This window comes from Fistularia commersonii, chromosome 3, assembly GCF_037954325.1.
Source record: "Fistularia commersonii isolate RoL2024-O1a breed Wild chromosome 3, RoL_Fcom_v1.0, whole genome shotgun sequence".
Classification (NCBI taxonomy): Eukaryota; Metazoa; Chordata; class Actinopteri; order Syngnathiformes; family Fistulariidae; genus Fistularia; species Fistularia commersonii.
The window spans coordinates 18,206,104-18,232,254 of NC_141286.1; the positions used below are offsets into that span (position 1 = coordinate 18,206,104).

Here is a 26,151-nt window from a genome sequence, read left to right on the forward strand (position 1 = left end):
ACACACCCCTTTAGCAACAAAAATCATTTAACATTAATTCTGACTTGGATTCATACTTTTATGATGATGATGTTGTTGTTTTCTTGAAGAGCTTTTATAGGATGTTTAATATGAGACAAAATGGGAGATATTTGGCTGGTGTACTTTGAGACCTGAAAACCCTCTGACTTGCATATATAACAACCTTAACGGCTTTACAGTGGTATACTGTTGGGAAAGTTTGAACTTAATTAGGGAGAATATATCACACAATAAAATATTGCATTGTAGTGAGAAAGCAAACTATAATATTTTAAATTAATGCCCTGCTTTTGCAACATGTGACATTTTTTGTTGTTTTTTTCTGCTCATCAGAATTTAATTCAGTTTAATTTTCCTCAGCCGGTAAAGTCAATCATCATTATGAGTAGGCTGCATTACTTCATTTCTTTATTCTGAACACTGTCATCATTGTTTGCAATAACCTTTTCATTGGTGTTGCAGGGATGAGAAGTCTTATTAACTTACATGTAATATATTCATCATTCAAAGTAAAGGATCCCGAATGCACATTAGAAATAGCACATGGTTTTGTGGATCATATGCACATTTTTTTAGCTATTAAGATGCAGACAGACTTGGATATTCATCTGCTGTGGAAATGTGAGCTGCTGTATCGACTTTCCTCAGGGGAGATTTATTTATGCCTTCAACCTCTGTTTCCCGCAAGCATGCAGTGAGGGTCCTCTTTTCACTTGCAGTAAAGAATGTAACCCAAACCATGCTGGTCATGCAACTGGTCAAACACATGCTGGTATAGTGATATACTTGCACAAATACTTTCTCATATATGTTTGAAGTTACCTGCAGGGGCCCAATGGTCATGGTCCAAAATGTTTTTGGTGTGATAGTCCTCTGGTGAACAGATGTTGCACTGTTTTACTCTTTGCTCAGATGGATAGCATAATATCCTGGACAGAGGTACTGCTGTGCTGTGCAGTTCATCATTTCGAAGACGTTGGCAATATGTCACGCTTTTCCAGCTGGCTGCCATCAGATCAAAAACCTGGGGTTGCTGAGACATTAATACGGATGTTGAGCCAAGCAACAGTGATTTAATGAAGAGTCATGTCTGATGAAGCTTATGTGTCCTGTGGTTTCTTTCTCTGAAGCATGCTAAGCTAACTTGAACTGGTTGCAGTATGTACCGTACATTTATTCCAATAAAATCATCAAAACAAATGACAACATGCATTATCAATTTTTGAGGGGATCCACTAGGTATGGATGGGTAGACAAGGTGAATGAAGAAAAAACTTGGAGGAAGAAAACGGAAATATTTTTATTTTATTACTGTTTTATTATCTAAATAATTACGTTGAAAACATTGAAGGACATTTTTAAAAAGGATTTGCTAATATTAGACTAGGAATTATTTGGATTTTTTTTTGTTTTTTTTCAGGTGGAACCGAAAAACAATTATTTTAATTTTTTTCATTATTATTTCATTCTATTTTAATTTTATTTATTTATTTTTTCATTTTGAGACTTGTTAATAAGTTATTTTTTGGGATATTGATGCATGTTGAATGACTTTTCAGAATCTTAATGAGAGGCATTATTTTCTGGTATAAGGGGATTCTATATCCATACAGAGTTAAAAGCCATTTCTGAGTAAACTTCAAATATCATTTAAGTATCACTAGGCCAAGCTGATTGACTTTTTTTTTTTAAAATGTAAATATAGTCATCCTAATTCAGACATGATATAGATACCCATCTAGATTTAATTAGCTTAGGTACACTTGTATAGGACAGAAAAGACACAATAATTAAACATCTCAAATGATACAAATGCTCCTTTGTTGAAGTTTGAGAATTTTGTGTTATAGTATAGTTAAAAGAACACAAATCAGTGGAGTTTTCCAAGTTGAAAGTTTGGTGCTTTATTGATCTTTGTCTTTGGAGTTTTTGGCAGTACAGAGCTTAATCCTATCACCTATTTACTGCTTCATTGCATTTTGATTCAGAGTGAAGTAATATGACTTCATTCCAGTTATTAGTTAGTATGTCACTTAAATCAGTGCTTCACAATGCTGAGAAGGCATATTTAAGAAAAATTGCATGTTTTTCTTTATGAACTTCCTTCAAATCAGCCTCAGCACTGTCTCAGCAATAATCATAGACTAGAGGTATACTGTAAGCATGTGTTTCCTTTCATTGCTGCCTCACTTGTTTGGGGTGAGACAGCAGGATGTGAGTCAACAGTGTTTTACACTCTATCAGCTCATCATGTAAAGATGCCCTGACAGGATATCAAGACAGCGCATCTGAATCAATATCAAGAGGATGAGGAGGATGGGACAACAAGATAATAGGATTACTGCTGCATATCACAAGCGAAGACGAAGGCAGAAATCTAGTTACACCTTGTTAGCGTTACACTCCCTTCATAATAAATGTACGTCTTGCAATAAAACCCACACTCTTATATCCACAGTGGGTTATTCTTTTACCTCAAAAATACTAAGATGGGACTTTAAAAGGAAGAAAAAATATGTCTCTTCGAAGAACAAGGTGACAGAATAAATTTACTTTATTGTAAGTGCACACAAATTTAAGATAATAAAAATTAGAGAGGGAGAAACTGAGCCCAGTGGTGTATGTCAAATTCAAACTGATGTTGGTTGTATAAAAAGACTTTTTTATACAAGTTAAGGCACAAGTTAAGGCGTTACTTTATAGTTCAAGTACTGGGAGTGAAAATGCTTTATGTAAGCTATTCTTATCCACCAATATAAGTTGTATACAAACTGAAGCAATTGAACCACAACAGGATAATATTGCAGAAACAAAATGCTACACAGACTTTATTGCGAAAGATATCTCCGCAGTCATGATCTCAAAAATAATGTGAGTGTTGCCTGGTTGCTTGCAGATTCATGATATTAAATTGCATAATGATTTGACATCACATGACATTTAATCATTAGGTTTTGTAAAAAGTGTCTTATATTTTCAGTAAAAGCACTGCTATCATGTTAACATATGTCTGATGCAGATTTTTCTGCGTGAGTGTGTATGTGTGTGTGTGTGTGTGTGTGTGTGTGTGTGTGTGTGTGTGTGTGTGTGTGTGTGTGTGTGTGTGTGTGTGTGTGTATTTGTCAGTGTTCTTTGTCAATGTCTTTGTGGGAAATGCTCCACTTACATGTAATTAAGTATTGATCCCAAAACAGGAAGTTCTTTTTCCTGTTGCTGCCAAGGGAGTTTAGGAGTCAAAGGTCATGGTCAAATTAAAAAACCAGAGGTTGCTTCCCTTCACATTGCCCACATGCGACTCGAGGTCAAATCCTTTGATGAGGGCAAGCAGGGTAAGTTTCAGTCATCTTTTATATTGGTTTCCTTTCCATTTTTCTAAATATGTAGTTTCATGGAAATTGTACAGAAACACAGCAATAACAAACAATTTCCTTGAGATCAAGTAAGTTGAGTAACCAGTTTCAGTAACCAGTTGAGAAATGTATACATTCATCAGTGAATGACATTATTGACAGATATTCTATACAATGAAGCACAAACATTTAATTGTCAAAACAGGATCCATAAACAATGACTTATATGATATTTGACATGATGTTTTTGTGCTCGAGGAGGATCATCAAGCACAAAATTGATGAGCGTGAAGGACGCCCTTGGAGCAGAGAGAAGCCAAAGATGATGGCCATCAAAGAAGATGACTTTTATCCAAGACGACTGAGCAGGAAAGTAAGAAGATTTAAGTAGGTCGTGTGCTGCCACCTGCTTACTGAAACCCCGATGCCCGCAAGGAGCACAACTGGCATTATGATGATAATACAGTGCTCAAAAGAAGGATGAAGGGCTGAACAAGCCTCGAGACATGATGTCTCATATTCTCAATAACAATGTAAAATATATCTCCAGGACAAATCATTGTCAGTATTTACTCTGGCCATTGTGTTCCTAAATGTTATGGAATGTGCCATTTAAAAATGTGATGGTAAAGGGCTGCCTCTTTTTATAGTGTGGTAAATTATAATCTGATCTAACAAAGACAGCTATTCCCTGAAGGAAGAGGCACACTCACATTCCTCCAGGTTCTAAGCAGCAGCAGCAGCAGCTACACTAACCAGCATCTTTTGATGAGTCAAACCTGCATGACCCAAAGAGACCTTCCCTATAGCAACGGCTTCAGTCTGACTAAGTCTCTCTTGAGTGTAGTTTCAGCCAGCAGCCATTAGATTCCAATCTGAAGAGTGCTGTCATTCTGGGAAGAATCAATCATCCTTACTTACTTATTTTTAAATTGCTTATTTTTTTTCACTAAAAAATGAACAAGTGGAAAGGACTTACTAAGTCAGTGTTCATTTATAGAACTGTTTTATTTGCCTGGAAAAGGAATATAGCAACCCGTGTGTCTTTTACACATAAAGTTAAACCAAAAAGAACCCAACTAATATCAGAATTTCAAATTTGTTTCAACATTTAATTTTAACAAAAAAGATAATCAGGGCATTGTTGACCAAGTTTGATGTCCGTCAATCATTATCTATACTGCTGATCATGTAAGTATTCCTCTGAAATACACTAATATAATTTCAAAATAGCTATTATGTCTCACAGTCAACATAACATGTCTAATTCAGTACAAACATCACATCCATAAAGATGACAGAGAATAACATTTGCTGTAGTTGCTGCAAAAAAGACCCCTTTTTTGTTACATTGCATCTTATGGGTCAACTCATGTCCTGCGTGGTTTCTGATCTCTGATGCATGGAGGAAAGTCCAGGGGAGGGGATCCATTCTATAGGCTTGCATGTCTCCTACAAGTCATGTAAACATTTGCAATCCCCATTGAAAATCAATCACAGACAGGAGTAATTCCAGTAACTGTATGCCTGCACACATCTTATGTGACAGTTGAAGTGGGTGGCCCCCTGTAACAAACACACACACATACATAAACACATTAGTACTGTAATTAGCTACATTAAAAAGTAACTCCACATCATTGAAAAATTCAAAATTCTAATAAATTCACTTCAGTTTCAGGTCAGCTTTCCAGATGTTGGACACCTCCAGGTTCTCTTCATTTTTTTTTTTGAAATATCAGTAACAATAATGTGTCACTGATACATCATTTGAGAGTTATTCATACACTGAAATCCTTCGAGACCACACATGTATAGAAAGACTTTTTTTTTTTTTTTTTTACACAGTATGACATTTTTAAACTTTCAAATACAGTTTTTCTCTAACAGAAAGCTTTTCTTGGCAACAAGCTATCACATGTTACAACACAAACTTGCACTGGCTTTACAGTTACACTCATCTTGAACCTAAGGTGAGTGTTGGTTGTGGCTCTTTTCCATTGTGTGATGGCACCATCATACTGTTTTGAAACTCAGCTGCAATAGACATTTAAATGTTGTTGATGCTGCTGGGCTTATTTCGAAAGATTTCGACCCCACAATGCTTAGTGAATCAAATAATTTTTTTTAGCTAGTTAATGTTAAAACATGCCTGAACTAATATGATCTTGCAAGGACATACTCAAGTTAGTTTTCAGTTCACTGATAATTGCATTTCATGCAGCTCTATATGCACATTTTATAGCAAATTTCCATTAAGATTAGGGCATGAAGAAAGGTGAAAACTTGAATGCAAGTTAATGAATCAAATGACTTGTGTTAAACACCCGGCTATCAATTAGAATTTGTGAGTGAGCAGCAGTTTTAGCCATCTGGCAGAGATTTCCACATGACATAAGATTAAGTTACAAGCAAAAGTTTACGAGCTGGGGATGTTAATTGAAAAATAAATCATTCTTTTTTTCTTCTTCGCTCATGTTTCCGCGACTGACTGACGGATACAGCTGATATTGATCTCCACAAAAATTTGCGAATGTTCTGCAACATGTGTGAACACTATGAGACAGGCGCCCTGGGGTCTTTGTATCACTGATAATCTTTAAGGAGGTGTCATTTCCTAACCCCTCCTTCCTGGTATCACATCAGAAGGTTTGGGTTAATGGTCAAGCCTCGGCATGGTTTATATCCCTGCATATCATAAAATGTAATATAGGAGATAGCTTGATGAGAGAGATTGCAAGGGGGGTTATTTTCTGTTATAAGATACAGTATCTTGGCGATGAAATAGATGCACCACTGTATGTTTTAACTCGATACTCCTTTAGATCACCTTTTTTATCTTTTCAAGGTCAACTCAAAAATAACTACTTTCAAATGTAATTTTTTAAAGAACCTTTTGGAAACAACAACACAGGATATTAAGGGTCACAATGTTGATTGTGACATTGCACATTTCACTGTATGACATTCATTTTCTTAAAAAAAAGGCACATTGTCACATAATTTCTCTTCTTTACAGACAGAATCTGACCTGAAAATGTTAAAATATGACAGATGTTCTCCTGTCCTGTAAGTTGTTGATGAGTAACTGACTTACTCATCTATGAGCCTGAGCATGACTCATAGCACACAATAAATTATAGCTCAATGGAATGATAGAAATAATATGTTCTTATCATTTGTGTTTGACTCTTTAACGCGTGAAAGTGGAGTCATTTTTATATCCATTTCTTTACACAAATTAGGAAAAAGCTTGTGTGTATATTTACGGTCTTTTTTAAATAATAATTTTTTCAATGTATCATTATTAATTCTGCTTTGCCGCTTATGAACATCAATTAAATGCAACATTTGAAAGACCTCCTCCAAACTTCAGCTAAAACATATTCATTCAACATTGTTTCAAACTCATAATCACACTTGAAAATGTTATATTACTTGATTTATCAATTTATGCTTTCTGCGCTATTTCTTCTTGTACATGTACACTTTTGTGCTATTTTTTGTTGTGATTTATTTAATGGCTTAGCTTTACTGCTTCGTGCATGTCAATAGTATATTATCAAAGGTTATATATGAATTTTACAGGTTTTTGCACACTTTAGTTTCTCATTTTGTTTGCGATTCAGCACACAAAAAATTCACAACCTTTTACTGGATGCACTGCAGCTCGTGTTTTAAGTTTGACATCACCCATGGGTGTCAAACCCCCACCACCTATAACATCTCTGAGTTTAAACACATCCAGATGCTTTGATCAGATAGCGAGTAGGTTCTTGGGGGCTTGAAGTAAAGAACCACAACACATAAAAGGTTATCTACGTTACAGAGGCCAAGGGGCGCCTGCCGCAAGTATTGTTTTTACAGCCAAGAACAGGCGGCATTGAATGTGTGGGAATCAGTATCAACTGAAGATCTCTGAGAATGGAGGTCAGTCAGAAAGACCGGGAGAGGAAGGAGAAGGAACATGCATCTTGTGTTATGCCTGGCTTACTAGAGAGAATGCAGCATTAAGGCACAACATGCAATACACATTGTTCCCAACTACATCATCCTGAATACTGTTCTACACAGTCTACGGTTACGGAGAAGTAAAACGCACATGTTCTTTTCCTTGACCATAGACATCTGTGGGAAAAAGCACTGTCATGAGGGTCAAACCTTCAGCTAATTGCACATCTGTTAATGGCTATTGACATATTGATGGTGAGACAGACAGACAACCATTAACTCTCTCATTTCGTGCAATTTTTCCCAATTTTTCCAATTAACCTGCTGCATGTTTTTGGACTGTGGGAGGAAACCGGAGAACCCGGAGGAAGCCCACCCAGCCATGGGGAGAACATGCAAACTCCACACAAAAAGGTCCCCCTGTCAGAATCGACACCAGGGTCCTTCGTGCTGTGAGGCCGAAGCGCCTACCAGTGCCCCACCATGCTGCCCCTAAAGGAATTTATCATTATATTTTTATCATTTATTTTCTATTATTTTTAACATTCCATATTTCCCGTTTTTTATGTCATTTCATATCTACTTAATGGAAACTGTTTGGCGGCAGTGTCCGGAGAGTTATGGATCAAACAGCAACCTTATTATTATTATTATTATTATTATTATTTTTGTTTGATTTTTATTATACTGGACAGTGATAGTGTCCAGCAGAGAGCAGCATTGAGACATGACAGAACAGACAGCATGACGCGTCCTGAATGCTGACACAGCCAAAGATACGATTAACTCTGGGCCAAGGTCTTATTCGTCTACACGACTATTTGAAGATTACTGTGCTCATATCAGATAGGAACGTAGCAAAATACTAAACATTCACATCTGGAATATATTTATATGTGATATTCAGTCATCATTAAATTAAAAAAAAAACAGATTGCTTAAGTAGTTGCAGCATTGCTGTTTAGACTGTTTTTGATTTCTTGCTGATTCTTTTACTAAGATAGTTTAAAAAAAAAGACTGTTAAAAATATTTCCATCTGTTGTTTGTGATAATGGCTACTATTTTTCTATATTATGAGAAACTTGAGAGTACATCAGATCTTAGGACCATTTCAATTTTAAATCACTTTGTGTTGTTTCTCACCCCATGTAACTATAATCTGTATTTTCTTAATAAAGAAGGGTAGGTAGGTCTACGGAAGTCAGAAATAAAATAAGCTGCAGAACAGCTTCTCAGGTACAGTTCAGGTAGTCAGCCTGGAACCAGACCTCTCCCCCCATAAAACCCTCTCACATTCCAATTCTCAGACGCATTGATCTTGTATTTTTGTATACTGTCGTGCATCGTCTGTAAAATGCTGAAAAATTGCGATGTGCACAGGCTTTTTTTGGTTGATCCATTGCATATTATAAACAAAGTGCAAAATTTAGAGGATTCATGAGTCAGCACGACTGTGTGGGAAGGACTGTGTCAGCTCTCCACCTACTCTGACGAGGACAAACCTCACACCTACTCAGTCAAGCTGCTTCAACCAGCTTCATCATATATTCTGCTGTTCACTTGCAAGTGGATTTTTCTATCTTGTACAGTTACCAACTGGGAAATGGGGCTACATCACTAAAATGACAGCATGCATATGTTATGTGATGATTATAAGTACTTGAACAGGATTGCATCATATTGTGTCAAGCTGGGATTTAGGAAAGTAACAGTCAGAATTAAGAATCAAATGCTCTTTCATTATACAGTTTTAATTTTACAGGCACCTGAAAACGGAAACCCAGGGGGTCTCTCACTCAGCGCTCACAATTAGCCTGAGGGTGCACTCCTCCGTTATGGTAACTAACGGTGCAGGTTAGTGTCACACATCGAACGCAACATCTTAAGATCATTCAACCATGGAGTTCTTTAACATAAAACCAAGAGAAGCTCCCAAGAGTCATCATCATCTTCATCATTCACAAAGGATTCTGGGTTTCCGCTGGCCAGTCCCTGCCCCGAGCTACAATATGTTTATTCCCAATTCTCAACTTGGTGTTTGATAAATCATGCTCAGAGGCATCCATGCAGGAAGGATTTGGAGAAACCACATATACACAAAACAAGCTACTAACTGTCCACCTGCAAAGTGTGTAGCTCTTGTATGAAAAAGTGGTGACATACAAGACACCATACAAGCTGTTCGGAGGACATGCCTCTAAAGGAAACTATCCATAAAGTAGTTCACACTCATTTATAATTTTCTCCCTTTAAATTTCACTTTAAACTGCTGCAGTTGAAGTACGACTGTTTTTAGAGGCTGACCATAAATGTCCTGTCATACCTGTAGGATGAGTGCTACATGAAATATTGAATTCATGTTGTTGCTCTTTGGAGGCATGTACTTTAAACAAGCTGTTTGTTTTGACCACCGCGAGTCAATATTTGAGAATTAATTTCACAAGACCACTGATTCACTTCATGTTGACTGTAGGACAAAAAGGGCACATCATCCTTCCGCTGCTTGGAAAGAACAACAATCGGCTTGGTTCGTCTGTCGAGTGTTGTGTTGATTTTTGGTGGACTTATGGCATATATTTTTTGGAAAGGAACATAGGGTTCGTACATTCCATTTGAGGTGGAATATGATGATATATATGACATGTCACATTTGTTGGTGTCAGAGGCATACATATCTACATTTCTTGTGGATCCATATCACTATCGGCAGAAAAACCTATTCCCTCTGTAAATTCATAGACGTTGAGTGAATGGACACAGTAACCATCAAAACTGAAATACAAGCAGACAAATCATATCAAAAATAGATGGATAGATAGATAGATAGATAGATAGATAGATAGATAGATAGATAGATAGATAGATAGATAGATAGATAGATAGATAGATAGATAGATAGATAGATAGATAGAGGACTGTCTCAGAAAATTAGAATATTGTGATAAAGTTCTTTATCCTCTGAAATGCCATTACAAAAACATAAATGTTATACATTCTGGATTCATTACTAATCAACTGAAATATTGCAAGCCTTTTATTATTTTAATATTGCTGATTATGGCTTACATCTTAAGAAAACTCAAAAATCCTATCTCAAAATATTAGACTATCATGAAAAAGTAATTTTTGTTTTTTTAATTAGATTACAGAAGATAAAGAACTTTATCACGATATTCTAATTTTCTGAGACAGTCCTGTACAATAGATAAGGCAACATTGATTGGAAAGAGGAAGATTAATGATTAAATAGTTGTTGTTTTTAATATCTTTTGGCAATGATATAAGTGATCATTTGATATATATAAATTATTACCAACTTCTCCTTACAGTGTAAACATAAGCAATCACCTCAAACCCTGTTTTTTTAAACAACCACCAATTCAGTGAAATCAAAATAATGACAGGCTCTGTGGTAAGAATGATTAACTGATAAAATGTTAAAGTCACTAACTCAGCTGACCTGATTTCCTTGGGCAGATGGTTCCACAGCCTCGGGGGCTCTAAGCGTAAATGCTCTGCCCCCTTTAGTTTTTAGTCTAAAGATCTGAAAGAACAGACAGGGACATACTGCCATATGAGATCCACAATAAATGTGAATGTGAAAAATGTGATGGACCTTAAAATAAATCAGTGTCCGGGATCCAGTTAAAAATCTCAAATTGACATTTTGATATCTTTTGACTTGGAGATTTTCTTAGTTTTCCATCATTAGGTGATTTAAGAATACCTGAATGGTTTCATGATATTGGCTCCAAAAGCCTATTATTGTCCAGGCTCTAGCACTTAACCATTGACACAGAATTTCTGATGGATTCATGCAGTAACCACCACTTTCTATTTTTTGTTGGGATTTTAAGAGGTGTATAATGCCATGGTATCATATCTGCTGATCTTGAGTCATGAAACAGCATCTCGACTTGCTGAGTCTGTATTTTGTGTGGGCAGATGCGTTGTTTTGTTTTTCTTCTTCTTGGAGCCGCAAATATAAGTGTGTGCCGCTCTGTAAGCCAAATTTAGAAGCGTGTCCAATCGGCTGCTGGCGCTGCGCTGGTCAGGTTTCACTGTGTGCCCAATGAGAAGAAGGGAACAGACAGATAATGAAATGACAAGAAAAACTGTTAATTTCTTACAGGATTGATGATTGATTAATTTGCAGGGGAGAACAGTGGAATGACGATATAGAATTGGAGAGAAATTAGAAGTTACCGTTATACTTCTGTGAACCAAGAACCCTCCCACCTGAAAGGAAAATAGATTCTAAAGCTTATATAAACAATATGATTATTGTTGATATTTAAGCATGTATCTGTGTGTTTGCATTGATCTGTCTGCACAAGATAAGTGTAAAGATAGTGTAACTATGTTAATAAACTGTTTTTTTGGGTGTACATACTGTTTAACCAGGTGCTTGTTTGGTTTTTCATTTTGTTGTTATTCTTATGTCAGCAAGGAGCCAATGAATACAGCATACATGCAGTAAACATACTTCAGGATATACCTTTCAATTTACAACAGGGGCACATTCAATACCTTTGAAAAATACACAGAGCTTGATGCTGCTGTTTTTTTTTATTTCTATTTTACTATGCTGAATTAATCTTCTGAATGGTTCTGTTCGCCACATCCGTGTTTGGGGAGGATATCTTTTTCTCTCCCAGTTGGAAAAAAAAATGAGATCAACTGAACATTTCGGCATTTTGATTTTAAAATGAAAAAAAAAAAATAGGTAAATAAATTTAAAAATATATCTATGATATTAAATATATTGAATTATATATATCAGTTGTTGACATGTTAAAATTAAAAAATGCAAAGCTAAAAGTCGAAGTCGTCCTCATAATATATAAAATATACCTATATATATATTGAAAATTTGAAGCTAAAAGTCGAAGTCGTCCTCATATATATCTATATATATAGGTATATGTGAGGTATATATGCCTATATATATATTTAGCTTTACATTTTTATTTTAGTATGTCAACAGGACATTTAAGTAAGACTTGAATCATTACTTTTTTTTTCGAAATGTACACACGGGTATACATGAATAGATAATCTTGTGTGCATAAATTTGCATCCGGCAGATTAGATGACATCCATTCTGCATGCAGTGTTAGTGTGTGTGTAACGGTCTTGTACGCGGATGCGTGCGTTCTGTCATTTAACCAGACACATGAGATCCGACCCTCTGGAATCTACTATACAAGTGGGGTCCGACGAGCTTCACCGGGACCACAGCCACAAGTGGACCCCACACGTAGACGCGGCTCTCTGGGCTCGTAAAGGGTGAGAACTGGGCTGGGCTGTTCACATTTGATACAGGGGGAAACAGAGATATACAGACAGGCAAGGAGACCGAGGGAGAGAGAGAGAGAGAGAGAGAGAGAAGAGAGAGAAAGAGAGAGAGAGGCGGTAGATTCCCCATCACAACCAAGATGGCGGCGGAGCGGACAGCCGGCCCGGCACGGTGACTGGCAGAGGACGGCTCGCGCGGCTGGACGGCTAGCGGTGTCACTCACGGAACCGGCAACTCGACCGAGTCGTCCCGAGAGCTTCTCCCTACCGACCGCGTTGTAATGTGGCGGTAGACGTCAACCTCCGAAGTTGTGTCCGATCCAGTTATTTAACGCTTGCAGCCGGGGTGAGTACGAAACGATGACAGGTGAAGGATTTACCAAACGGACCTGTCGGTTTGACGCCACGACACAGGGGAGATCCCCCCCACCACACACACACACACACACACACACCACTCCACACACACCCCTCCACCTCCTCTGCACTTCCACGCTCCCGTCGTGACCGTGTTTGCACAAACAGTGTGTATTTTCTGATTATGACACATGCGTCTGACCCGGTGTCTCCAGGTAACGGAGTCCGGTGCCACAGGTTGTTTGCTCGTCGCCGGTGCGCTGCGGTGATGCCGTGTTACCGGGTTCGCCGAGCTAAACCCCGGCCACTCACGCTCTTCAGTGATGTATCTGTTTAACCCACTGGCGTGCAGCTAAGAATAACTCAAAATACAGCCTGTTGCCTCGGGATATTTTTAAGGTGTTGCGTTAGAAACGGGTGTCTCTCACGGTGCCGCCGGGTCCATGTGCATCCCCGGGAGGCCCGGTTTCGGGCGCAGGGCACCAGAGTTCACCGCCGCCTTGTGTTCTCGCAGCCTTGCGGGGATGATGAGAATGTAGTTGTGTGATATTCTGTCATTGCAAACATGTTCCGTGAAATAGTGCCGCTGTAAGGTGAAGGAGCTGAGCTGCAGGGGGTGGGGGTGGGGGGGTAGGGGATGATGATAATGCTGGTCTGGGATCGGTTTTAAAATCTATTTTATATTTTTCTTCTGTTGATCGATGCTATCAGTCTCCTGGATTTTTCTATTAATATTATAAATTATGATGCAGAATTTTGCTGAAACACGTAAAAAAATATCGCTGAATGTTGTGATATGAATTATTTTGTTTTTCATCAGCCTACATCTGCTTCTGCTTATAGTAAGTTATTTATCATTTATATTTTCATATATACATTTTCCTGTGACTCCTAGATTGGAGGTTGCACTATTAAGTCACTGCACTGTAACACTGACAATATTCCTCTGTGTTGAAAAATGATTTGATTATTATAATCTAAAGTTGAATCAATTTTCAGAAGTGAAGCATGTTTAAAAGGATAATAGTAAACAAGCTCTCATTTAAAGTCTCAGCTCTAAAGTGTATGAAATACAGAGAAAAGAGATGCTATAATTAGGATGATATCCTAATACCAGATGTATTAAGCTAAACATTTAGTGTTTTAATCACAATACATCCCTGTAGAGTGTCAGGAGTATTGCAATATCTCAGCCAACAGGACTCAAAGTTGTAGTGAAGTGGTGCTGATGGCTGTCAAGGAGCTTGACATTCTGGAGGTTTACCTCCCCAAAATTCCCCACATATTATTTGTGGTGTCGCACAGGACAGGCAAGTCTGGTCAAATCATAAATGTGACAGAAAACCCTCAAGCCTGTCATCTGCAATCCTCAGCTCCACATACCAGAGAGGTAACTAAGTGAGTAACCCTAATGCAAAAAGGGAAAAATGAAAAAGAAGAAAGCCCAGCTCATGTTTTTCATTCAAGGGATCACATAACATGGGATTTTTCATGGCCAGATTGTCATTGTGAAAAAGAAGGACGGGAAGTGTGTATTCTGTTGTATTGCCTTGTCTGTTCTTGTTCAGGGAGCAGAAGGCCACCCTTCAGGAATGCAAGAGTGGAAAAAGAAAGAGTTGCACTCAGGATGAACAAGCTGTCGCTTGGCTCCCCATGAGCCGGCACTCTTGGTCCTGTGTGGTTCCAGTAGGGTTTAGGGCAGTGCATTATAGATCAGAAGGGGATCAAGCCTGAGACTTGCTGCTCCGCTTCAGCTGGTTGAGGACTTCAGGCTTTGTTCTAGCCCACAGGTTACTGTCCCTCTATAACTGAGTCCACTCGTCTCCGCCAGTAGTAGCTAGTGGCTAGTAGCTAGTTAGGAGCTTTGGAGTAAAAGTGTCTTATTCACAACTCATCCAATTTTATTTTCACATTAATCACTTTTAACGAAATTAGCTAAAGGTTTAGAAAAGAATACTTGAATTACATAGCAGTGACAGTTGACCTCCAGCTTCACTGGAGGTTAAAGTTTATAACCAGAAACTCATTAACTGATTAAATCTTGAAGGTCAGATAATCTAAATATGCGTGCATTTTTAAACGCCACAGAATTTACCATAGATGTTCGCGTATATTTTCATGGGGAACTTACAATTAAAAGAATACTATGTATTTATGGCCAAGCAACAATGTCCTCTACTGCCACAAGTAGGTAATGACAGGATGCTAATGCTAGATCTTTCAGTTAACAGCGGAAGACAGAGGGTACCACACGATTTAATGTGGGAGAAGTGCTATTTGAAGAAGGAAAAGATTCAAGGAGCAGAGCAGGAAAGAAAGATCTTTTCAAGTCAATCACAGGTTCAAGGCCGTGGATCAACTTTTTTCCATTAGCAGCAGTGATGTTACTTACTGAACATTTTATGAGCATCCGCAGAAAAGTTAAATCTTCATTCATCATTGATCAATTACAAGTGTGCTACAAGCTCTGGCTTGGCCTAAGCGTCTGGTCTACGGAGTTGAGTGCAATTGTCTGCCTGTGTGTTTTGAGCAAAATTGTAGAATGGAGAAAGGTAACTTAGTGTGTTGAAAAATGTGGCCAGGAAGGCTTCAATATTGCTAGAAAGGGCAGTTTTGTGGAATTCTCATTGATATCCCTGGAAATATTTTTGGAATTTAATGAAAAATGTGATCGTATTTGCATTCACACATGATTGTTTCAATGCTTATACCAAAGGGTAAGTTTTTCCAGGAGAAAGCTTTCAAGAATCCTTGTTGGGAGTTTTGGGGATGATTGATCTTGTGCTGTTTATCTTACTTTACAGCAGAAAGTCCACTGTGCCTTCCTCTCTGAAAGACTTTGGAAAATGTTACTTTTACTTCAAACTTTGTCAATAAATGAGTTTTACTAAATGAATAAATAACTAAAGACTACTTGCTGAGACTTTGCATACACCTGTTAGTAATATTGCCGCTACCTAACAGAGTTGTTTTAGTGACAGCGCTTTAATTTATACATCTGTTATGTCAGTGGGGATTTTGTTTAGTATTCTAAAGAGTATTCTTAACTTTGTTTACCTTGGTGTTACCTGAAGAATGCTAAAAGATAGTGTGGCAAGTACCAGGCCCACCTAGGGTGTGCAAACATTTAAACGTGGATCTGTGGTTTTTGATACCCAAGTAACAAGTTCACATATTTATTCTACCTGGTTGGATTTTAAAACTTGTGTTTTTTCACTATGAAAACATTAAAATGTATTTGAGGAAGATTTATAAAAAAAACCCAAAACATAATGGCAACAAAAAAACACAGACAGCGATGTAATACAATCTAAACAGCATTAAGAATGATATACAGAAATGTAATGCCTGTGGAGGTTCTCAGTCATCCAGATATTGATGAATTCATGTCAGCATCTTCTGTCCTGGCAACTGGACTTGAATTTATTCACTTGAAGATGCTTCACCCCTTATCTGACTGACTTCTTCAGTTCTGATGTAATATGTTCAAATGTAATATTTAGTTACAACCTCTGCTGATTTAACATTTCAGTGATGCAAAGAATTAAATCAGAGAAGGATATGATTTTGGACTGAGGGCCACAACAGTCTGTCCTCAGCTTAAATACAAAAAAGCAGCCAAAGACAAAGACAGTGGTCTATAGAAAGCAGCTGGCGCAGATTCGTATGCAGAGAAACTGCATTACATGTTCACAGGCAAAACCATCCACAAACACTAATTAACTTAAAGGCTGGACTGTTGTCTGCAGGAAAAAAGGCAGAATGTCTCCAGTTTGTGGGTGGCATCTGATGTTAGGCAAGAGTTGAATATGGATGTTGGACAATGATCTTCATGTACATTCATCTGTCAGAATGCAAACCCATTTCATTCTTCTAGGGTTGTTTTTTTCGCTGTGGTATATTTTGCTGCAGTCTGCACCAGTGTATATGGAAAAACTGAGTAAAAACACTTTAATCCAGGGTGGGGTATTTTCATGAACTGGTCAACTGTTTAGAAACCCAGAAACTGAATGATTAGATGAAGAATTTGGGCTGCTGTAGTTACCATTGTTTGTAAAGCCACAATGATTTCTGAACTATACAATTGGCACTGCGTCACTGTATGAAGTAAAAAAAAATAAAATTAATTTGAAATGGTATTTTAGGAGCCTGTAGATGGCATTATATGCTAAACCATCTGCCAAAGTCTTTTAAGCTCATATGGACTGTCAGATTTGAGTAAATCTTAAATGGATCAGGCCACATGGCTTTTTCCCTAAAAATCAACACGAGTGAACATTTTCCTTGGTCCAAGGGTGTACGCCTAGAGGAGTCAAATCATTCCTCAGAGGAAAAAATAAATAGTTTAGATATAATATTTTCAAACCACAAGAATCTTTGAAACTCACTGGTGCCCAGATTCTCATGCATTTCAAAAAATGTGTTTCTGAATCATCAATATTATGAATTTATTCGGTGCAAATGCCTTAAAATATGTTCCCCCCAAAATGTAAGAAGCTCCTTGAAGTTTTGGCAATGGAATCAAATAAATGATTTGGTTACCACATTTGACAGGATCCTCCATACAAATAAGTGAGCTAGAGGCTCTGAATTTGTAGACTCTCTGAACTACACTTTCCCGGGTAGGGACCCCTCCCGCACCTCTCTCAACAATTAGAGGAGAAATATGATGTCAAACCTTAGTCTGCACCAATGTTCAGCCCAGATTATTTAGGAAAATGAAGTTTACAGTTCCTGACTGGAACTTTTCAAACAGCCCTGACACTCTGACTAATCATATATTTAACTTCCTTGAACTAGCGACTGTTAAGGCCCACAGTTAAACTGGCCTCCAGCTCCTACTGAAGAACATGTGGAATTCTCACCATCTCTTAAACTGGACTTATTAAACCTTTTGATTTTGTTTTACTTCCCCATTGAGATCGTACACTGGCACAAAAATTGTAATAATGCAGTTAAGTGAATGAAGCGCCACTTTTTTCAAATCATGAGAACACAGAAAATATAAAGTGAAAACATTTTCAAGGCTTTAAAAACCCTGCAGAGTGAGACAAGTTTAAGGTAGGTAAGAAAGAGGTGCAGAGTAGAATGTTTGGGAAAGGCAAAACAGGTCGAGAAACTTAAACCCAGACCACATTAGGGGCCAGAGGCAAGCCCAATGTTTCCCAGCTCAAACCTGCTGACTTACAACCACAGCAGGGGCTCAGGGAGGAGTTCACAATGAGGATGTCCAGACCCATCAGGCACTTGGTGGCTTCCACAAGGGACTTGTTTAAGTCAATGAGTGGGGTGAACGACCCTCAGCTGTCTTGGGTTAAGAGGAACTGGAGCCGAAGCAACTCACCAAAGGAGTTATCGTCCACGCTTCTAACAGCCCAGTCATTGCTCTGGGCTCCAGCTGTATAGACATTGGGCTTGGAGACAACCACAGCAGGGCAGACACGTGGAGGAGGTGAAAAGGAATGTGCTCATGAACATAAACATAAGCCTGTAGGAAGCCACACTAGCCAGACATCTGTTCCTAGTTAGTCAAAAGTACGATGGGTAGTGGGATCCTGTTCAATTTGACAGTATCAGGCAGTGTAACATTTTGGAGCACAGATGACCTTTGTGACACGTCAGGGCTTCTCTGATGCAAAATGAAATCTCTACACTTGTCTTTGTTATGATTGCAGGAATGGGTAAAGGAAAGGGTAGAAGGAAAAGGAAAAAACTTAAAAAGCTACAATCTTTCAAAAAATACATCCAGCACAATCACCATTCTTTGGTAACTACCAGTCTCTGTGTGGCCAGTCTACCTCTGATAATGGTTAAAAAAATTCATTGAGTAACTTAACTAATCTGTCCTACCTTCTTATGTGTCTGTTAAAACTGTAGTCCATTCCGTCTTAGTGTGATGTTAATCATGAGGGCCACACCTTGTGTCTGGAAGGTAAGGATGACTGATGCAGTTTTAATGTGATCTCATCAGAAACGTGATTTAATCAGTTGTGACAGATTGAGATCCTCTAATTGTTGGTATTTGCTTTGCGGTTATTGGCTATCTAAGATTAAAAAAAAAAGACAAAATTTGACATGGTTGCACTATGAAGTTTCCATAACAGCTGTTTTCATGGTTTTGTGACAGGCAAAAGCCCAAGTAAAAAGTTGGTTTTTACACTCATTTAAAAATGTGACCGCTGCTGTAACCTGCAGATGTTAACCACCCATTCGAAATGCAACATAAAATTAACCACTTGTCAGTGAATCGAAAATAATGGTCTAACTAGCTAATTAAGACATCATCACGCATCACAGGGACTCCGTTTTTGTTTCACAGCTTTTCTGTTCAGCAGAATTAGCAGGGTAGAGAGATAATGCTAGCTGATATAATTTTGTCAACTTGTAGCTTAGCAGTTTAGTAGATTGCATCATCTATGCTAATCAAACTCAATGCCCGTAGTTTATTAAATCCATGTCACACAGTGTGATTTGCAATTAGCCAATAAGCTTGGCGCCCATTAGCCAGATATTGTGTGAGTCACACATCTGAATTTTTTAGCACTGTTTGTTGAGTAGAATCCAACGATGATCTTTGCATGCAAATCCATGGACGATAGTAATTGGGTTTGTGCAGTTTTGCTCTCTCAGCAAATGAAATACTTCTAAAAGCCATAGCTGTTTAGATGAAGTTCATCTTTGCTCAGTTTGTCTCAGTCTCTTTTGACAATGTCAGTTACATGTCAGTTATTCAGCACATGATCATTAGGCACAACATTATAGCAAAAAACATCTTTAGTCTACTAAAACAGAAAAGTTGGTCATTATGCATCACTTTGTGATGTGTTTGAACTCTGCTGAGTTATGCTACAAGATTCTTCGTTGGTTTACATTGTATTTGTAAACAGTAGCAAACAGACAGAACAGCAAGGATAAAAGTTTCATTCTTTGACCTGTCATGTGGACCTGTTGTCAGTCTAACTGGCATATATGCTAAAGACCTCTAGTCTGCTTTGAACGCATAGGAGAAATGAGTAGTTGTGTTTTTTGTTGTTGTTTTTGTACCATTGTTTGATTCTAGCTGAGAAGTTAATTTTTCTTATGGTGTGTGCTTTGCAACATCTGCTTTTTGTTAATCCATTCTCATAAAAAAATCTTGGGGTTCAATAAGGCTCTAGTAATTTGAAGGAAACAAGATATCTGTTGCACTGGCCAACACCCTGTGCGATTCCATCCATCCTTTCATTATATATTAAATTGTACTGTTGTTACTTTTATTCATTTAGTTGGTTTTAGAATGCTTTAAATGCAGAACAATAGGAGTTTGTTTGGCATGTCTCGCAGTTTAAAAAAAAACACATGTGTTGACCATGTTTTTTCTGCTTTTTGTTAGTGATGTCAAATACAGGAATGTGACCCCAGGACCCATGCATGCAGACACACACACACACACACACACACACACACACACACACACACACACACACACGCATGCACATAATACATCTCACCTTGAACTCGGTCTTTCTGTCTGATCCATCAGGCTTTCTGTCTGTCAAACATATGTTCACATGCAGACAGTGTGCGGTATCATCCTTCTTTACATATGGTGCATTTCTATAGGGCTCAGCCGTGCTGTCACACCACCAAAAGCAGGAAAAACACATGGGAATGTGTTACCTGCTTAGTAATGAATAATAATCTGTTTTAATTTGTCAGATAGGACGCTGATAAGCCGAGTTTCCTCTTGAATTAAAACTCAAGTTGAATGTAATGACTGAAAGAGACAATGCTTGACACATAGAGTATTTTTATTGTATTCAATTCCCAAGTTCAGCTTTAAGCTAAACCACATAACCTTTAACCGCTGTCCTTTGGGTGTCAAACCAGTGTGTAATGCAAATGTCGAGGGACAGTTACAAGCCTGCTCTGTGTGTTGGACAGGACACAGAAATCAAATGCAAAATTCCACTTGGGACACTGTGCAGATGTGCAACCCTGAGAGATTCACAGCCAATCCAAAATTAACACATTGTTCTTTAGCTGATAGTTGGAAGAGAAATTCTATCATAATCAGTTGAGAATGCTAGTTTTTGTGACTAGTCACAAGGGTTCTTGCGCCTTCATTACAACAGAGGGAAAAGAGGGCAAACACATACTATTTGTTTGTATTCTCTTGACATAAATAACCAGCTCGGTGGAACAACAATGGCATCTTGTCAAATTCTCACAGTGAAGAGGTGAAATAGATTTTAATTCTAGTCAGCTACAGTTAAGCTGCTTTTTCCTGAACAAAGTTATTTTTTTCTTGGCCTTTGCCAGACCAGCTAGTGAAGATTGAGCTGATAGTTTTGTACCATCTGAGAAAGGCACATGAAGAGGGCAGAAGACCACCAAGTTCACTTTAATAAAGTAAAATGGTCATGCCTTCACACTGGAGGGCCGGATACAAACTCTAACTGGAGACGTTATTTTTTAAGTTGTCTATCCCTCCTACTTATTGGTCTAAGAATTTAATTTCACACTAATTATTTGATAGGAAATCTTCATCTTTCTCACCAAACTTTGCTTTGATGGAAGGAAGAATGGATAGAAATTTGGTTGCCAAATGTCAATATTAACATAAAATCTAGAATTCTGTCGCCTATTCTGATGCTGAGACAACATGTCTCAAAAATGACTGAATATATAAACATAAGGGGGGAAAAACACATCCAAAAGGTTGATGTTTTGATGACATCACTGCAGTAACACTATTATGGTCACTATTCAAAATATGAGTCAGGATCAGAAACATTGCTTCCAAGACTTTGATAGTTATTCCAGCCACATGTTTAACAAAGAAATCTTAACTTGAATATTTTCAACTCTATAGCTTCACAAAGACTTAAAATTCCCAGTGTGTCAGTGAAAGAACCTTCACTGGTTGAAGTCAGAACGGAGTAGTGTGTAGTCACTACAGCATACAGAGACTGCAGTTGGCAGCTTTTTAACCTTTTTCAGAGCCAGCGCATTAAGCCTAGCTAACACACCCTGCTAATTAAACCTCTCTGCTCACACCCTCTTACTGCATATGCTTGGAATCACAGGCTCTGTCCTGTGGAATTATTTAACATCAAGCTGAGCAAAAACACTTGCATTAGAAAATCTGGTTGCAATGAAAGGGGTATCCGGGTGAGAAATTCTCACAGTATGTGACACCAGTGAGTCTTTTAAAAGACATCAGCCTGGTTTTCTCATATCCTTGCTTTTCTATTTGAAACTGTTCTGTTTTCTGTAAAAACTTATTTTGGAACACTGACCTGTTGGAACTGGATTCTTACAGGGCAGGTATACATTTCCCATGTCAGTTGTTACAATGCAGGGACTTTTGCATGACTGACCAGTAGAGGAGCAAGAGTACTGGTAGGCATAAAGTTTCATTTGAACCCGAGACACCCTTGCCTCCCTGGGGCTCCAGTGTCAAGAGGTTGAGTGATGAATTTGGTCACTGAAGCAAACTGAGATTTTAAGCCACCACACCCAAAGACTGCACAGGAGAAAATGTCCACTGTAAAACAGAGCTGACTTGCAGATTTGTCTTTGGACTTTGAGTGTGCAATGTAAATGTACTTTGAAGGAGAGAGCCAAAGACTTCTGTAGATATTATTAGAAAATACTCTGGAGGAAGTAGCGACAGGTACCTTTTTTTTTAATTCATCATATTCATTGCATTTCTTCAATTTGTAATAAACTTGTATACATGCATGTCTTTATGTGTGATCTTGTGAGCTGTTGAGTTTATTGTCAAACTTATGAATTTCCACAATAAGAAATAAAATCAAAATACAATGTTTTATGAATGTAAGCAAATTCCCCTTAAGCCAAATAAATATGGGAAAAAGTGGTCTTTATGAAAAAAAGCTCTAACAGTTTTACCAGCATCTCTTTCAAGTGAAGCCCCCTGTGGCAGTGCTGTGCTTTCAAGATCTGTTGCTTTCCTCCCCACATAACAGTTTGTGTTCAGTTTTGACTTTTACACAAATCCTTTTTCAGTCTTAGTCTTTAACCTCAGTGGTGCCAACTCTTCTGTTTTCCTGAATTGGGACTGTGATCCCAAACAGTGCTTAGGGGGATCAAAGTATCACTGACCTTGAAATTTCACCGCTGTCCACAGAGGGTAGTGAAAGTGTTTGCTCAGTCTCCCGCTAGCCGTTTTGAGGCTTAAAAAGTGCTCCTGTTGCGTGGGGATTCACCCCATGAACTATTGTTCAGACTGAGATGGTCACAGCTGTGGCGTGTCTGCATATTCTTCTATTTTTTTGTATGTTGTTTTGGTTTTGTCACATGAAGATGATGTATTATGATCATGTCCTCCAATCTAGGCACTGCAGACACTTGTCAGTCACTCTCAAAGTATCTTAATTACTTATAAAGAATTTAATGTTTTGCTTTATTATCCTCCTTAATAGGCCAATGTGCTTTTAAATTAGAAGAGATTTTTATGTTAGAGCAGTATAACTTAGGCAGTCTGCCAGATGAAAAGAACCACCCTTCTGCTCCTTATTTCAAATGCAAACTGTGATTTACGTTGTCTTTTTGTGCCTTTTCCCTTTTTTGCTCTCCAGAAAACCTCCTCTTTCTTTCTGAGTCAGGGATTGTCCTTGAGCCAGGAACAGTTAAGCTATCATGTGACCCAAAGCTGGCTTGGTCATTGACCAAAAGCTATGATATTAAAGTGTAAATGCCTGCTAATCATAGATAACTTGTCTCCCGCTCACAATTTGCCCTCTCAGAAAACGCCCTTTTAATGATCAGTAAGATTTATCACTGTCAGATTTAATGGTTTACTGCTAAAGCTTTACTGTTAAAGCAAGGACATAAGCGCTGTCTCTACCTGCCACCACAAAAAACAAAATTAATCTCACCTCCCCCTCTCTCTGGCTTCCTCCTTTTCCTGCCACCCATGCAGACAGTTGGCGGGGATGGGAGATGATGGAGGACAAAGGCCCTCGTGTAGCCGACTATTTTGTGGTAGCTGGTCTGACAGATCCATCCAAGCCGTTGGACCAGGAGATCCACTTTGATGATGCCTGCCACAAGACAGCCAAGCCCAAGGCTCCCATCACTGATGTGGCGGTGGTGATTCGTTCGATGGGGGATGAAGTGCCACCAGGGTTCATTTGCATTGAGACAACACCAACTGGTCATTCAGCGGATCTCAACAACGGTGGCCTCATGGCACCTCAGATCTACCTTTGTTACAGGAGAGGCCGAGACAAACCACCGCTCACTGACCTAGGGTACGTGACACAAAAGCCCAGACCTTAGTTTCCTCTCATAAACTGGAGTCATGGTTTGAAAAACAATCAAATAAGTTGATTATATTTACAGAGTCACTTGGCTTTTGAGCTCAGATAAGGCTAAAAACAGTGTGCTATATATGTTGATAGAAGATCTAAATACAATATCAGTGATAGGGCATTCATGATAAAAAGTCTTGCCAAATAACAGTAAAAACTCATTGCAGTCTGCTATTGTCTCTGTATTGAATGTTCTGTTGTATATTTATATAAAAAAATGAACAATATATGTAACACTGAGTCTCGCCTTATATCAGTTGGAGTGGTTGTAGGTCGAGCCAAACACAACTTGCGAAGTGCTTGGACTGCAGTACTTGTTAATGCTTTCTGCAGCCCTGAAATGAACTAAGAAAAATAACATTATGCATTACCACTGTTTGCATTAGTGTGTAAATCCAGTTCAGTGGTGCTTGAATCAAAAAGTCCTTTGACTCCCAGGTACTGTTTTCTCTATTGTTCTCCCATAGATAAAGCAATTTAATGTTTTGTCTTTTATACACTGTTCTAAAAGTAGAATAACTGTTTAAGAAAACTTGCTTCAGCACCTGGTGCTGTTAAAGTTTTCAACACCTTATATGATCAATTCAGTTCTTAATAGTTATTAATACCACAGTCCTCAACCAAATTAATTCACAACAAATTATTAAGTGTTAAAAAATATAGAAATGCTAAATATAGAAAGGCTTCCACCTCACAGTAAGAAGGTCCTTGGTTCGGGCCCAACACGGGTCTTTTGTGTGTGAACACGGAATGTTCGCAAAAAGATGCACTTGGTTATGAGATATATTAGTGGTATTGATAACAAATATGGAACAAAGATATGTGGGCTAAAAAGTTAAAAAATATATCCTATGGCAGTTAGGAGCAAAAATGGCAGGAAACATATCTTATTTGAGAACTTTGGGGTTAGTATTATGACTGGGTTTTAAAAAAACTGATAAGCTTTGCCTTTCATTACCTGGTATATGGCAGCTTTTACAGTTGCCCATTTCCATCTGCTTCTGCAGCAGTTACTCATTGTTACTTAAACAGGATAAAGCACTGCAGGATCATGTTTGGAACATCTTTTGAAGTGGGGAGATTCAGTGCTGCTGATTCAGTCTTCTCTCACCTCTGTGTGGCAGAGGCAGATGGTGACAATGCTAAGGAGGCCCATACTTTCCCCTGAACCTACAGCATATAGTGCTTATCATCAGGGGTTGATACAGAGGGTCTGTTCAGACTCTATCAGCAGCCTTTGTTTAGTGAGTGCTCGGAGAAGCTGTATTATCCACATACTGGTGAGATTAATGAGAAGCTGTGCATTCAATGTCGGAGGATAATAAGACATTTAATATCTTTAAATTTTAAATAATTCTTAATGAAATAATTAATTGCATTAACAGACGGCATGGTGGTACAGTGGTTAGCGCTCTGTTCTCACAACATGAGGGACCCTGGTTCAGTTCCAGACAGTGTAACTTTCTGTGTTGGGTTTGTATGTTATGTGCATGGGTTTACTCTTGCAGGCTAAAAATATGCAGCGGATTAATTAGGAAAATTGCCCAGACATGCAAATGAGAGAGTCAATGGTTGGGTGTCTGTATATGTGGCCCTGCAATTGACTGGCGTCCAGTCCAGGGGTGTACCCTGCCTCTCGCCTGGTGGCAGCAGGGATAGGCTCCAGCATCCCCTGCAACCTTGAGTACGATGAGCGTTAGATGATGGATGGATAATCACATTTATGATATCCAGAAATTACTTGCCATGCTGTTGTCCTTTTCTTCTTGTTTGTATACATGCAGCCTAAAATATTTTTACATAAAGTTCTAGATCACTGAATTCAATTAGCTGAGTCTACAATTTTTTCTTC

General features: G+C 38.3%; 1 protein-coding gene and 1 long non-coding RNA gene across 7 annotated transcripts in view; one reads left to right on the forward strand and one right to left on the reverse strand.

Annotated features, from left to right (window-relative positions):
* Window positions 1–11,260: 11,260 nt before the first annotated feature.
* On the reverse strand, window positions 11,261–13,087 carry LOC147235756 (uncharacterized). Its single transcript, XR_015105930.1, has 3 exons — window positions 12,846–13,087; window positions 11,530–11,562; window positions 11,261–11,384 (listed from the first exon to the last, which is right to left on the reverse strand). It is a non-coding gene; the product is annotated as an uncharacterized LOC147235756 (long non-coding RNA).
* The window catches only part of LOC147235757 (C-myc promoter-binding protein-like), a 59,797-nt gene continuing 46,043 nt past the window's right edge, over window positions 12,398–26,151 (forward strand). For all 6 annotated transcript variants that reach the window (XM_086143966.1, XM_086143968.1, XM_086143970.1 and 3 more), the window contains exons 1-2: window positions 12,398–12,967; window positions 23,909–24,239. In XM_086143966.1, the coding sequence (XP_086000092.1) occupies window positions 23,929–24,239 (311 nt within the window). In that variant the 5' untranslated portion in view covers window positions 12,398–12,967; window positions 23,909–23,928. The remainder of the gene's footprint in view (window positions 12,968–23,908; window positions 24,240–26,151) is intronic.